Source organism: Panicum virgatum, chromosome 7K, assembly GCF_016808335.1.
Source record: "Panicum virgatum strain AP13 chromosome 7K, P.virgatum_v5, whole genome shotgun sequence".
Classification (NCBI taxonomy): domain Eukaryota; kingdom Viridiplantae; phylum Streptophyta; class Magnoliopsida; order Poales; family Poaceae; genus Panicum; species Panicum virgatum.
Window position 1 is genome coordinate 405,344 of NC_053142.1, and position 13,999 is coordinate 419,342.

General features: G+C 37.3%; 1 protein-coding gene and 3 non-coding genes across 4 annotated transcripts; 1 reads left to right on the plus strand and 3 right to left on the minus strand.

Annotated features, from left to right (window-relative positions):
- Positions 1-2,756: 2,756 nt before the first annotated feature.
- On the minus strand, positions 2,757-7,485 carry LOC120639473 (DNA-directed RNA polymerase subunit beta-like). Its single transcript, XM_039915324.1, has one exon. It carries the CDS (start codon positions 3,869-3,871, stop codon positions 2,906-2,908), a length of 966 nt encoding a protein of 321 aa, XP_039771258.1. The 5' UTR covers positions 3,872-7,485; the 3' UTR covers positions 2,757-2,905.
- A 1,285-nt stretch (positions 7,486-8,770) lies between these two features.
- TRNAD-GUC lies at positions 8,771-8,844 on the minus strand. The gene has a single exon. It is a non-coding gene; the product is annotated as a tRNA-Asp (tRNA).
- Positions 8,845-13,425: 4,581 nt separating this feature from the next.
- Positions 13,426-13,499, plus strand: TRNAM-CAU. The gene has a single exon. It is a non-coding gene; the product is annotated as a tRNA-Met (tRNA).
- Positions 13,500-13,876: 377 nt separating this feature from the next.
- Positions 13,877-13,947, minus strand: TRNAG-GCC. Its single transcript has one exon. It is a non-coding gene; the product is annotated as a tRNA-Gly (tRNA).
- Between the last annotated feature and the right edge of the window lie 52 nt (positions 13,948-13,999).

Below are 13,999 nucleotides of genomic sequence, written 5' to 3' on the forward strand. Positions count from 1 at the left end.
CTTGGGTTGGCACGCATATGGGATCTCCAATAGCGGGAGACAGGAGATTCATATGAGAAAACATAAGTAAACGGGCTTCCGCCTGAGTTTCCAAGGATAAAAGTAGATGAACAGCCATTTGATCCCCATCAAAGTCCGCATTGAAACCCTTACACACTAATGGATGTAAACAAATAGTACACCCCTCTACTAAAGTGGGTTGGAAGGCCTGTATGCCTAATCTATGCAGGGTAGGTGCTCTTTTCAACAGTACAGGATGTCCCCGCATAACTTCTTGAAGTATTTCCCATACAATGGGTTCCTTTTCCCAAATTTTCCTTTTAGCGATTCTGACATTAGAAGTAGCACGTTTCGTGATTAAATCACGAATTACAAATAGCTGAAAAAGCTTTATTGCTATCTCTAGAGGTAATCCACATTGATGTAATGAAAGCGAAGGACCCACAACAATGACAGAACGCCCCGAGTAATCGACCCATTTCCCAAGCAGAGTCTCGCGAAACCTCCCCTCTTTACCCTCAATTACATCTGAAAGTGATTTGTATACTTTATTGTGACCATCCCTTGTCGGTTGCCCGCGGGACCCACTATCAAGAAGTGTATCCACGGCTTCTTGTACCAATTTTTCCTGGCACATTACTAAATCTACTGGTGCTAATTCACTTCTTTTTAATAGATAGGCAAGGTTGTTGTTCCGACGGATAACTCTCTTATAAAGTTCATTAATATCCGAAGTCACTACTTTATCCCCAGACCTATAAACAATGGGTCTCAATTCAGGAGGAAGAACCGGTAATAAGCACAAAACTATCCATTCTGGTTCTACATTTGTTTGAAGAAAATGTTTCGCCAATTGCATGCGTCTAATCAAAAAACTTTTCTTATTCGTCTTTTTCTATCTTCCTATTCATCTCCACTATACCCCTCGTCTTCTAATTCTTTCCATTCAACCAAGGAATTCTCTATAATAATTCGCAAATCCAAATCCGCTAATTGTTCTCTAATAGCACCTGCTCCTGTCGCAATTTCCCAATTTCGAAATGTTGCAAAGCCTGGGGTACAAAAAAAGGGAGAAATACTGTGGTTACAGGATGAAATTTCATCTTCGAATAAACCCCGTAATTGTAAGAAAGTAGGTTTTTAGCGCTGGGCCTAGCAAAAGAGAAATCCGCATATACTAGGCCCTCCAATTTCTTAAGGGGTTTATCTAAAAGATTTGCGATAAAACTAGGAAGACCTTTCAAATACCACACATGAGTCACTAGACATGCCAGTTTTATGTAGCCCATTTGATATCTTCATATCCGAGAATCAACAAATTCTACCCCGCATTTTTGGCAAAATCTATCGTCTTCGTTTTCAGCTACGCTCGCTCGAGAATTTCCACAAGCACAAATTCCTCTTTTTATGGGTCCAAAGATTCTTTCGCAAAACAATCCATCTTTTTCTGGTTTATCGGTTTTATAATGAAAAGTGGAGGGCCTTGTGACTTCGCCAACGACTTCCCCATTAGGTAGGATTTTTTTAGCCCAAGCCCTTATTTCTTGAGGGGAAACGAGTCCAATTTTAAGTTGTTTATGTTTATATTGGTCAATCATAAAATAGAAATAAGAAAAGAATTTATATTTATTCCGATCAAACATCCTCCCTATTAACTTGGAAGTTCTTCTCAGATACAAGGAAATGGTTCAGTTCTAGAGCTAAAGATCGTAGTTCTCGAACGAGCACTCGAAAAGATTCTGGAGGATCCCTGTGATTAGGCACTCTTTTTCCCCAGATCGTAGCATTAAGTATTTCTTGGCGAGCTATAAGATGATTAGATTTATAAGTAAGTATCTCTTGTAAAATATGAGCAACACCAAATCCTTCTAAAGCCCAAACTTCCATTTCTCCTACTTGTTGTCCCCCTTGCTTAGCTCTTCCTCTAACAGGCTGTTGGGTAACAAGTGATTAGGGCCCAGTAGAACGTCCATGAATTTTTTCATCAACTTGATAAATTAATTTTAAGATATAGGACTTCCCTATTAGAACAGGCTATTCGAAGGGATCTCCTATTCTTCCATCAAATATTCTGCTTTTTCCCGGGTACTCGGGTTCAAATACCCGGGTACTTCATATAATTCCAAAAACACAACTTTTCTTGAAGCCTCTTGCTCATATCTCTCATCAAAGGGTGCTATTCTATAATGTTTCTTTAGCAGATCCCCTGCTAATCCGAGCGAGCTTTCAAATATTTGTCCCATATTCATTCACGAGGGTACTCCTAAGGGATTGAAGACCATATCAACTGGTGTTCCATCTTGCAAATAGGGCATATCTTGCCTAGGCAAATTTTTTGAAATGATCCCCTTATTCCCGTGTCTTCCAGCTACTTTATCCCCAACTTTGATTTCATGCTTCTGTAAAATATATACACGAACCATTATGTCAAGGGGGTCCCTCTGGATCCATTTCACATCGATAACGCGCCCGCTTCCACCTATAGGTAGTTTGAGAGAAGTTTCTTTTGAAGTGGATACCTCAAGACCAAAAATAGCCCGTAATAATCCAGCTTCCGCGATATACGACGATTCACTCGCTATCTGAGGTGTTCATTTACCTACTAAAATATCGCCAGTTTCTACCCATGATCCCAACTTCACAACTCCATTTCTGTCCAAATTGTAGAGTAAATGTTCTTCTAGATGTGGTATTTCTTTAGTGATTTTTTCAGCAGAGCCTTGGCTTGTCGTATCAGTCTGAATTTCATATTTTCGGATGTGAAAAGAAGTATAAATATCCTCATATACCAAACGTTCGTTAATTAGTACTGCGTCTTCAAAATTGTAACCCTCCCAGGGCATATAAGCTACTAAAATGTTTTTTCCTAAAGCAAGTTCCCCACCAACTGTAGCTGCTCCCTCCGCTAAAATTTGCCCTTTTTAATGGATTTACCCTGCGGCACCCGAGGTTTTTGGTGCAAACAAGTATTTTTGTTAGAGCGCCGATGGGCAACTAAAGGAATACTTATGGTTTTCCAACTACTTGATAAAAGGATCTTATGACTATCACTAGAAATGATCTTTTCCTCGCGTTCGGCTATAACGGAAACCCTCGAATCTAGAGCTATTTGGCGTTCCAATCCAGTTCCAACAATGTACTTCTCAGACCGAGAAAGTGGAACTGCTTGGCGTTGCATATTAGAACTCATTAAAGCCCGATTCGCATCATTATGCTCAATAAAAGGAATGAGAGAACCCCCAATAGAAAAATATTGGAAAGGGAAAATACTTCTAACATGAATCTGTTCCCATGCAATAGTCAGTAATTCTTGACGGTATCTAGCTGGAACAACCTGTTCTTCCTGAATACCCTGATTCAAGGACAAAGAATTTCTTGCTGCTATCATATAATATTCATCTCTATTTGGTGATAAATAAACCACCTGTCTCTCTTTTTTTTCTTTTGCCTTCTCAGATATTTCATAAAACGGGCTCTCTATAGATCCCCACCAGTGATCAATTCTCGCATGAATAGCTAATGATCCGTTAAGTCCAACATTGATTCCTTCGGACGTGTCAATTGGACAAATACGCCCATAGTGACTCGGATGAATATCTCGGCTCCGAAAACTTGCAGTTCTCCCCGTCAATCCTCCAGGACCCAAACAACTCACTTTTCGCCCATGAACTGTTTGTGTCAATGGATTGGTTTGATCAAAAACTTGAGATAAGGGATATGTGCCAAAAAAGGTCTCATAAGTAGTTATTAATAAAATCGAAGTTGAAGTTGGAGTTACCAAAGTTTGTGGATACTCTACGGATAGTTTTTTGAACCGCATGTTGTAAACGGCCAAGAGCCTGTCCGAATTGATCTTGTAACAGATCCGCATACGAACGAATACGTTTATTTTTCAAGTAATTCATATCATCATCGTCAAGTATACCCATTCCAAATTTCATTCCAATCAACTGATCCGTAGCGGCCAATACATCTCGTGGTACCAAGAATGTATTGTTCTGAGGGATATCAAGATTCAGTCTCCGATTCATATTTCGTCGACCAACTCTTCCTAATTCACATTTTTGTTGAAAAAAATTCTTTTGTAATTCCTCGCATAAGGACTCCGAAAATACCAGGTCCCCACCTACACAAGCAAATTGTTGATAAAACTCCAAAATAGCTTTTTCTTTTGACTCAATCTTCTTCTTCTCCTTAGCATTCGGGAAAGACAAGAAAATTTCGGGGTAGGAAACATTATCTAAAATTTCTCTTAGATTTAAACCCATAGCTGATGATAGAACTAAAATGGATATCTTTTGTTTTCTACTCACACGAGCCCATATCCTTTCTTTTTTATCAATTGCTAATTCTGACCTTCCTCCCCAATCTGATATTATAGTCCCGGTGTATATGGAAATTCCCTTATGGTCTAATTCCGAGCGGTAATAAATACTTGGACTTAGCAATATTTGATTGATCACAATTCGGTATATTCCATTTATTATAAAGGTTCCTAAGGAATTCATTATAGGAATGTTTCCAATAGAAATGGTTTGCTTTTGCACATCGAACCCAAAAATTAATCTTGCAGATACATATAATTCGGAAGAATAGGTGAGTGATTCATACACAGCATCCCTTTCTTTTATCGAGGGTTCTAGCAATTGATATCCTTTCGCAAATAATTGAAATGCAATTTCGTGATCTGGATCTTTAATTGTTGGAAACTTCTCAAGTTCTTCTGCCAAGCCTTGATTAATGAATCTACAAAATCCCTCGAATTGGATCTGACTAAATCCGGGTATTGTGGACATTCCCTCATTTCCATTCCGGAGCATTTTAATCTTAAGTTTCCTATTTATCGAAGAAAAATTCCCTTATCAGCTCACTCTTCATCAATCCCTACGGATCAATCTAGCAATCATGGAATCTATATTCTGTTTACTGAATCACATGAAATTCTAGGGAACTCCACATATGTATTTCATATATGTATTTCATACATATGAATAGAGATGATTTCGACGAAAATTAGAATTTAGCAGGGGTAGAAATGGAATAAAAATGAATTGATAAAACAGTCCTAGAAAAAAATTCTGCCACTTAAACTTTATGATATTCTAAAAAGATTGGGTAGCAAAGATTTCTCATTTTATCTCCTTTCTATGAAAGGGATAAAGCCATAATAATTTATAAGCACTAGAAAGCTTGACTTTAGTTCCATTTAGAATAGCACGCTTAGTTTCATTTTCAAAAAGAATTTGAAGGCTCTTTTTTGTTTCGTAGTAGTAGAGAATTACTGGGAAATAAAGGATTTCGTTGTAGAATCCTAAAATAAAGTATTTACTTTATTTTTTAAGTACTTGCCAATCTAGTTATCCATCTATCTACATATCCTTTCTTTTATCGTAATTGCACTTAGGTGGTCCAAGAAGGCCGAGCCCTAATCTATATCAGAGCAAATTCCCTCTCTTTTTTATTCAAAATATTTATGAAAAATGAAAGAACGATTCTCCATAGGGATATGTACATAAGGGGATCCATACATAATAATGCTGTTTGGACCTGGAGTTTCCCTATATACAGATTAGGGAAACATTTACTCAATTTTCTTATACCATTAAAAATAATGGAGGGGGGGGGGAGAATACCGATTTAAGAGTCGTTCACTACTACAATTCAAAAAAAGAGAATTAAAATTATAGTTAATGGTTCTAATTTGTTCTGAATTTTGCAGCCTTTGACTGGAAATCCACTTTTTCTCCTTTGTCATTTCAATATAATAGAAAGGAAAGGGGTTTTAGTAAAAAAATGTGGATGAATACTTGTTCTTTTCTCGATTTTAGATCGGATTTTTTGGCGACATGACCAAGTGGTAAGGCAGGGGACTGCAAATCCTTTACCCCCTGTTCAAATCTGGGTGCCGCCTGATCAATAAAATACTTAGGATTATAGTACTGATCAAACCCTACAAATTCCTACCTCTATAAGTTGGGGCACGAGAGTAACTAGGTCTGGCGATACTGGATTTTTAGAATCCATACCATAGTTCTATCCTCAAACTAGGTTTTGTTTTGTCGGCAGTGGCCCAAACGGCTACCAATAGGGATGAGTTAGGGTTTCCTTATTCTTTTATTAATTTAAATTGATTCGATTTGGGAATTTAAAACTACGAGACTAAGATGTCAGAAATCTTCGTATCCAAAGGTTCCTAAGGAGCAGTCTTTTTTCAATCTAAGATTGAAGAAGGGACTTCGCGAAGAAATATCAAGACTTCCTAATTATCATACATTTTTTTATGGTACATCTTACTACATACACTTCATACATCTTATGCTACCCACATACATTAAAGTAAAGGCTACTGATTCTGTCGAGAATTAGATTGAATAGGCTGATCAAAAAAACAATTTCGGGGTTGTGGATAGGGCCTCCTCACTCTTTCATACAAAGATAGAAAGTGGAGCAGTAGGGTTTAGGTAAAAAATAAATATGGGTAAGGTAGGTATCCAATAAATATTTATCTATCCTAATTTTATGGTATATTCTTATGCACTTTGCTTATAAAAGGGGAACAAATGGATGAAAAAATCTCTCTATTCCCGCGTCTTCTATTCAGGACACCCCCCTACTCTTTTTTAGGGAAAGGGCTATGTATCATATTTGTACTTAATGCTCTCCAATTCTACCAGAAATCATATAAGAATTTGTTAGGAGTAAATTCCTTTAACGGATTAATCCATAGTCTTAGGGCAGAATAGAATGGCTTTTTGACTCTGTACCCTTGATTCCACTATGATTATTTATCAATAGTAGAAGAATTCCTTCATAGAAATAGGAGACATAATTTGCATGGATATAGTAAGTGTCGCTTGGGCTGCTTTAATGGTAGTCTTTACATTTTCTCTTTCGCTAGTAGTATGGGGGAGGAGTGGACTCTAGGGATACTACCAATTGATTGAGTAGTCGAATTGTAGTATCAACTCTTTTCTTTGATTGATCGTTTTGCATTAATAAGTTTGGCAAACTTTTTTCTCTCTCTTTCTTTAGTTTTGTTTTACTCTTGTAAGAAACTCTTTTAAGAAAGTAAGAAAGAGTCGTTCTATTCTACTATGTTCTATTCCAGTATAATAGAATAGAAAGGGCGATTATAGTAATTCAAAATTTCTATTCTACTAGAAGTGGCGAATAAAAAGAAAGTTCTATACATAAGAAAATGAAACTTTCTTTTCTTACACGAAGCTATTCACAACATATCGCACATTTTCCAGTTATACTATTTTCTTATTCTTAGAAAATTTTTTATGTTCTTTTTTTGGAGGATCTCGATTGAAGCATCTCGCGCCATTTTTAAGCATGAAAGATTCGTAGGTTTTTTCCTTTTACTTTTTTTCTTTTACTATATTCTATTCGCATATTATTTTTCTCACCCTCCGTGGATGCAGTGAAAAAAGCAGTTGAATTAGACTACTATTTCAATCTACTAATTGATTCTATGTAGATTCAAGATAATATAATAGAAAGAATCTAGTTCTTTCTACCACACTTTATTATTCCAACCGGATCCTTTCATTTAAGACTTTGATTTTTATTTTCTTTAATACCTTTTTCATTTCTTCAATAATTAATTGGAATTCCAATTAATCATTTTGGCTGGCTGTTTTTACATAAATAATAAGTAAAAAGGCAGTAGGAACTAGAATGAACAATGCAGTAGCAATAAATGCGAGAATATTGACTTGCATAATTTCTTTATTTTTTTCACAATAACTCGGGATGTAATCCCATAGAGAGGAAAAAGGGGTATCCTGTAAATTTAAGGGGAGGACTTGCATTCTGATAATACTGAATCAATTCAATATTATGAATATTGGATCTATCAAATCAATTTATGGTTGATAGTGGGATAATATGACATAGGAGGATCCCTTATCCATACTAAGACCAAAATAGGTTTTTTGATTGGATTCGAAACTCCCTCTATTCTATTTTTCATTCTTTTCGACTTTTGCTTTTCCATATGTATAACCCAAAATCCTTCTTATCTTATCCAATTTCCCTTCTTTTTTCTTATAGTTATAGTTATACATATAATTATGTATGTATGTATTATATGACCTACTTTCTATGGGTCACATAGACATCCAAATAAGCAGTAGAAGTAGAAATGAAATGGAGAAAAGGGGATCTTAAATAAAAAGGATCCAATATTTAAACTTAGGAAAAAGAGCATTTACTTGGTTTTTATTTTATTAGGTTACTATCAATATCTGTTTTTTGGGGTTTAAAAATGAGAGCAGATCTATAAAAAAAAGGAGTCGCAAATGGAGTGAGAATTTGTAGATTCTTTCCAATTATTCATTGAACATACACAAACAAAGTTGGAACTAGAAAATGGAAGGGGTGTGCCTCCAAAAAGGAACTAATTAGATGAAATTCATTCTCTAACAATAAACGAATATGGTTTATGTATGGATTCCGGTAAAATACCGGTACTCTATTCCATAAGAGTCGAATAGGAAGTTAAGATGAGGATAGTATCATCATAAAAATAGAGTAATATCCTAAATTATACTAATCCACGTATGATGGCCTTTCCTTATCAACCAGAAGTAGTGAAAAAAATTCCTATACTGCTCTTTTTTTACTGAGAAATGTGAAATAAAAAAAGTGAAGTAAGGGTACCCCATAGATATTTGATGTTGCCTCCTGCCCCCCCCCCCCCCCCTCATCAAAAATTTCCATGAAAAAAGGAAAGATGATTTTTTCTATTCATTGAACCCTAGTTCGGAACTGACGGGGCTCGAACCCGCAGCTACCGCCTTGACAGGGCGGTGCTCTGACCAATTGAACTACAATCCCCGCGGGGTGTATGGCATACTTATTCTTAAATAGAACCATAATTCTTAAATAAAACCATAAGAAGATTCGATTCCTCTGTCGTGCTTTAAGAAATAGACGAATCATATACTGCATACCCACATAGGATATGTGGGTATAGTGAGAGTGGCATGACTAGTATGTCACGATTTTTTATCCCTAAAAATAAACGATAATTTGCCTTTCCATAAGAAAAACTCTATAAAAAATCAGAGAGATATGAATTAGAAATATCTTTCCCCATTTATCTTTATCCTTTATTTCTAGGGATCAGACATTTTTTTCTTCCATACAAAATAATGGATTTAGTTCATATTCACGAAGCCCTAGATTTTTGGGCCGAGCTAGATTTGAACCAGCATAGACATATCGTCAACGAATTTACAGTCCGTCTGTAGGATTGAGAACACCGACTAGAGGGGGGGTGAATAGGCGGTTTAAAATCTAAAACCAATAACACTAGAGAAATTTAATTAGTAACAAAGGAAAGCCCTATGTCATGCTATTACTATCTCTAGATGGGTTTGCAACCTAGGGTGACAAGACACAAATCAAGCTCTAGTAAAGTAAATTGCTCAAAGTAAAGACAAGAATAAAAGTGAGCAAGAGAAGTAACCAAGCTTGACACAAGAATATATCCCGTGGTGTCGATGACTTGCCGGTCACCCCTAATCCACGTTGAGGTGGATTCCAAGAATCAACCGCTCCTCTATCAAGAACCTCTTGATCTTAAGCCGGCTTGAATCAAGGAACCGCTCCACACCTCGATTCCACTAGAGTTGCTCTTCACCACTCCGGTGAGGTGAGCACAAAACCTCTCACAACCGAAATCGGGGCTCCTCAACAATCTCCTTGGAGGAGCTCCACGAAATCCACTTCTCCAAGCCATCTAGGGAGCGGCAACTCCCAAGAGTAACAAGTTGATGACGCTTGCTTGAAGTTTCCCTAATGCCACAAAGCTCAAACTCTTGATGCAATGCACTAGGAAGCTCTCACACTCTCAAGAATGCAATCTCTAAGCAAGTGTGTGTGAGAGAGGGATGCCTTAGCTCTAATGTGTCAAGAATGCTGTCCAAATGGCCAAGAGAGCCTCCCAAAGGCCGGGCAAAGGATATATATAGACACCCCTTCAAAAACTAGCCGTTACACTCTTTTCTGCAAAGTCGCGGACCGTCCGCGTTTCAAAAACCGGACTGTCCACCGTTATAAACCAGTGAGTCAGAGTGCATTTAATGCATGTTAGAACTAGCCGTTAAGCCCTGGCGGACCGTCCGCGCCCCAGTGGCGGACCGTCCGCAGTTAAGAGTTCAGCACAAACCAGAGAAACAACCTCTCTGGAAGAAAACTGAGAATAGCCGGCGGACCGTCCGCGCCCTATGGCCGGACTGTCCGCCGTTCAACTTTGAAGCCCACCACCAGACAGACACCCTTTCTGGTACAAATTTGAAATACAGTGGCGGACCGTCCGCCCACCTGGGCCGGACCGTCCGCAAGCCCACCAGAGACTCTGCAAGCTCTCTAGAACGGGTGCGGACTGTCCGCCCCTCTGGTGCGGACTGTCTGCCGTTACACAGTCAGCTCTCAAACTTAGTCTTTTTCAAATCTTTTCAAAACGCTGTTAGCCCTTATGCATGCAACTAGACATTTTGAGCAAAATGGCACTAAAGACCTGTCAAGCATGAGTACACAACCCCTCTTGATAGTACGGCTATCTATCCAATAAATCCGATCACTTTTCATCCACTAAACGCCTTGTGACCGGTAAAATACGAAAGCCCTATTTTATACCTTTTCCTTGAGCCCGAGCTTTGCTCATCATCTCCAAAACTCCATACGTTCACAATCAAATCTCTTTCATTTGTGGATCAACCTATACTCATTATCTCAAATGAAATCGTTAATCCACAAACCGTTGTCATTAATTACCAAAACTCGAATTAGGGGCCTAGATGCTTTCACCGTCCCCATTAACCACTCGGGCATCGACCCAGGAAGAATTTTTTCTAGGCTTTTTAATAATCTATGATTAACCTCTTTTTATAATACTCCCTACCCCTTGGGGAAGTCGAATCCCTGCTGCCTCCTTTAAAGAGAGATGTCCTGAACCACTAGACGATAGGGGCATCACTAGACGATAGTGCCATATACAACCACTCGTCATTATATTATAATGATAGTATGAGCAGTTTTTTGGAATTGTCAATATACTCGAAGAGTATAACTAGATCAAAGGAAAGAGTCTTTACTATTTTTCTGTTATGCTTTCATAGGATTTCTTTTAGTTGAGGGTTAGGTTAATTCGCGGATCATCCCCTACTTTTTAGGGAAATTCATTTAAAGGGTATAGAATAACAATAGATTAATAAAAAGGAGTATAGATTAGTTCAGTACAGGTATTGATTTGATTGTTCTAACAGGAAAAATAGTCCAATTTCATTTCTTTAGGCTATTCACTTTTCACGTGCTCAGAATGTTCGGCAGAATTAGGGACTTTTTTCTTCTATTGTCCGATCTTATAATATGATAAGAACTTTCTCCATTTATGTTTTATTTCCCCTAATTCTAATTGGGTGGAGTATAAAGGAATTTGTGCTCTTCATATACCCATATGGTTGGGTATTAATTTTCAGTGATATACTTCTTATCTGTTTTGGTGAGAGATTGAAACAATTTTTAACAGGCATCTTTTTCTTTTGGAAAAACTTTTGAGTCCAAAAATTTTTAAGAATAATTAAAAAGTTTTGGACAGATTTGTTGAAACTGTTTTCAACAGGTATCCCTTGGAAATGGGGTACTTGACTATTCTACAAGGATTCTAGGGGATTTGGAACAAATTATTTTGGAGTTAATTTTATTCTAAAAAGTTGGCAATCGAATTTCTACTATTAGAAAAATTATACTACTGCCTGCCCAACAAAAAATAAAAACCATATCCTACATACCTAACTCCTCCTAGTTCAAGGTTTTCTATTTCTGAACACTAGAAAAAGGAGGATTTTGGGTTTCTGATCCTAGGGTGAAAAGGAAGGGAACAGATACCCAATATGATTCTTAGGAGGAACGTTTGGTAATGGCCTTGGTCCTCTATGCTCTTTTTTATGTGTTCTTAGTTCTATTCATCTTCTTTGATTCTTTTAAACAAGAATTTAATAAACTAGAATTGAGTGGAAAAGAAGAGAGGAAATTAGTAAATGGGGAGGATCCACTAACCAGAGACTTTCCGGATCCTCTTTATGAAGAGTTTGAGGAGTCCTCATCAGAGTCCTCTGATGTAAATTTTCATCAGTTAAATCTGTCGATTCCTATATGCTTTTATTTTTATTTTAAGTTATTACTCTTTGTTTGTTGTTTCTCTCAAGTGATAGAGGAAGTCCATGATGAATTTTTTTAATGTCATCTGACTCCTTACCTATGGCTCGGATTTCATGATAAGTGGAGGAAGAAAACATCTTTCACAATTTATTTGTTCAATTCTGAACAAAAAAAGGAATAAAGAGATTTATGGGGACTGTACTGCCCCCTATATCTCTTAGTGTATATTGTAGTCATAACCGTAGAATATATCCTAATCGAAATCCATACATTTGGTTCATACACAATTGGCATGGTAAGAAGAGATGTATTTTACAGACTAGAGAGGGGCTATCTAAATCCTAAAGTAAAGGCTCGCGGTTGAAGTACCAACCGCCCACTGCCATGAACTTTCACCGTTTGATTTGATAAGGTTGAATTAGCCCCCTTCTCGAATGGCTACCCTTGACAAAGGGTAGCGTTGGTATCATAATCTACATGTAGCGGGTATAGTTTAGTGGTAAAAGTGTGATTCGTTCTATTAATAACTGAATTTGAAATGATATACTTAAGGCATCCTTAAGTTTTTTTATAATCATATTCCATTGAAAACTTTAGTTCTTATAAATTTGATTTGCACCCAAAATACAAATTTGATTATGAGTATAGAATCACGAAGCATAATTTTGCATTTAAGTATTCCGATTGAATAAATATGAGTAAAGGATCTATGGATGAAGATACAAACAAGTTTATTTCCATTCGTAACTAAATCTTCTTTTGTTTTGTTTAAAAAGGAAATGGAAGCCCAATAGCTAAAAAACCATGGTTTTGGTTTACTAGAACCGTCAGTATATTGTTTCAGCTCGGTGGAAATCCAACTCTTTTCCTCAGGATCTCTTGAATGAAATTAGGGAACGAAGTAGATTAAATAGATATTTAGGATAATTTCTATCTCCTATTCTATAGGGATCATCTAGAAAGCAGAGAGCTTTGGTTCCATTCAGACAGAAAAGCTGACATAGATGTCAAGTGGTGAGAATATCCATAAAGGTGCCGAATGAAATCAAAATTTCATGTTCGGTTTTGAATTAGAGATGTTAAAAAAATAAACCAACGTCGACTATAACCCCTAGCCTTCCAAGCTAACGATGCGGGTTCGATTCCCGCTACCCGCTCCATTTTGTAGAAAAAGACTATTCTATTTGTTTGTCTAGACATGGTAGAGACTTGTATTCAACCTTTTTCGTCCACCTGTTTTCGGCCCTACAGAGCGGAGTAGAGCAGTTTGGTAGCTCACGAGGCTCATAACCTTGAGGTCACGGGTTCGATTCCCGTCTCCGCACTTAGCAGTCCATATAAACGGACTATTCTATTTGTATAGATATGGTAGAGGGCTATATCCAACTCTTTTTTTTTATTCAGCAGACAGGCAACAAAAAAAATGAAAGAAAAGCATAGCCTATCCCCTTTAAAAACCGTTTGTCTCTTGTTTGTCTCGGTGAATCCCCGCCCCGGTTTAGGGAACTTTCTTGGAAAGTTGGATTTTCGCCCCCGAAGCACTCTTTTTTTTTTGAGTCAGGTGCAAAGGAAGCATAAGATAGGAAGGGGTACATTACTAGACTAACAACTACTTAATTTAATAGAAGTACTTAAGTAATAGAAGTAGTTAAGTAGTCGACTAGATTTAATTTTTTATCATCGTACCTTACTAAATTAAGCTGGCGAGCGACGGGGATCGAACCCGTATCTTCTCCTTGGCAAGGAGATGTTTTACCACTGAACTACGCTTGCTACATTGAACTACGCTCACTACGGCCTATATTTTATAGGGTATATCCACCTG

Bases quoted from the DNA above. Each gene is read 5' to 3' on its own strand.
- LOC120639473 (XM_039915324.1), bottom strand. From the start codon at position 3,871: ATGCGGATCTGTTACAAGATCAATTCGGACAGGCTCTTGGCCGTTTAC.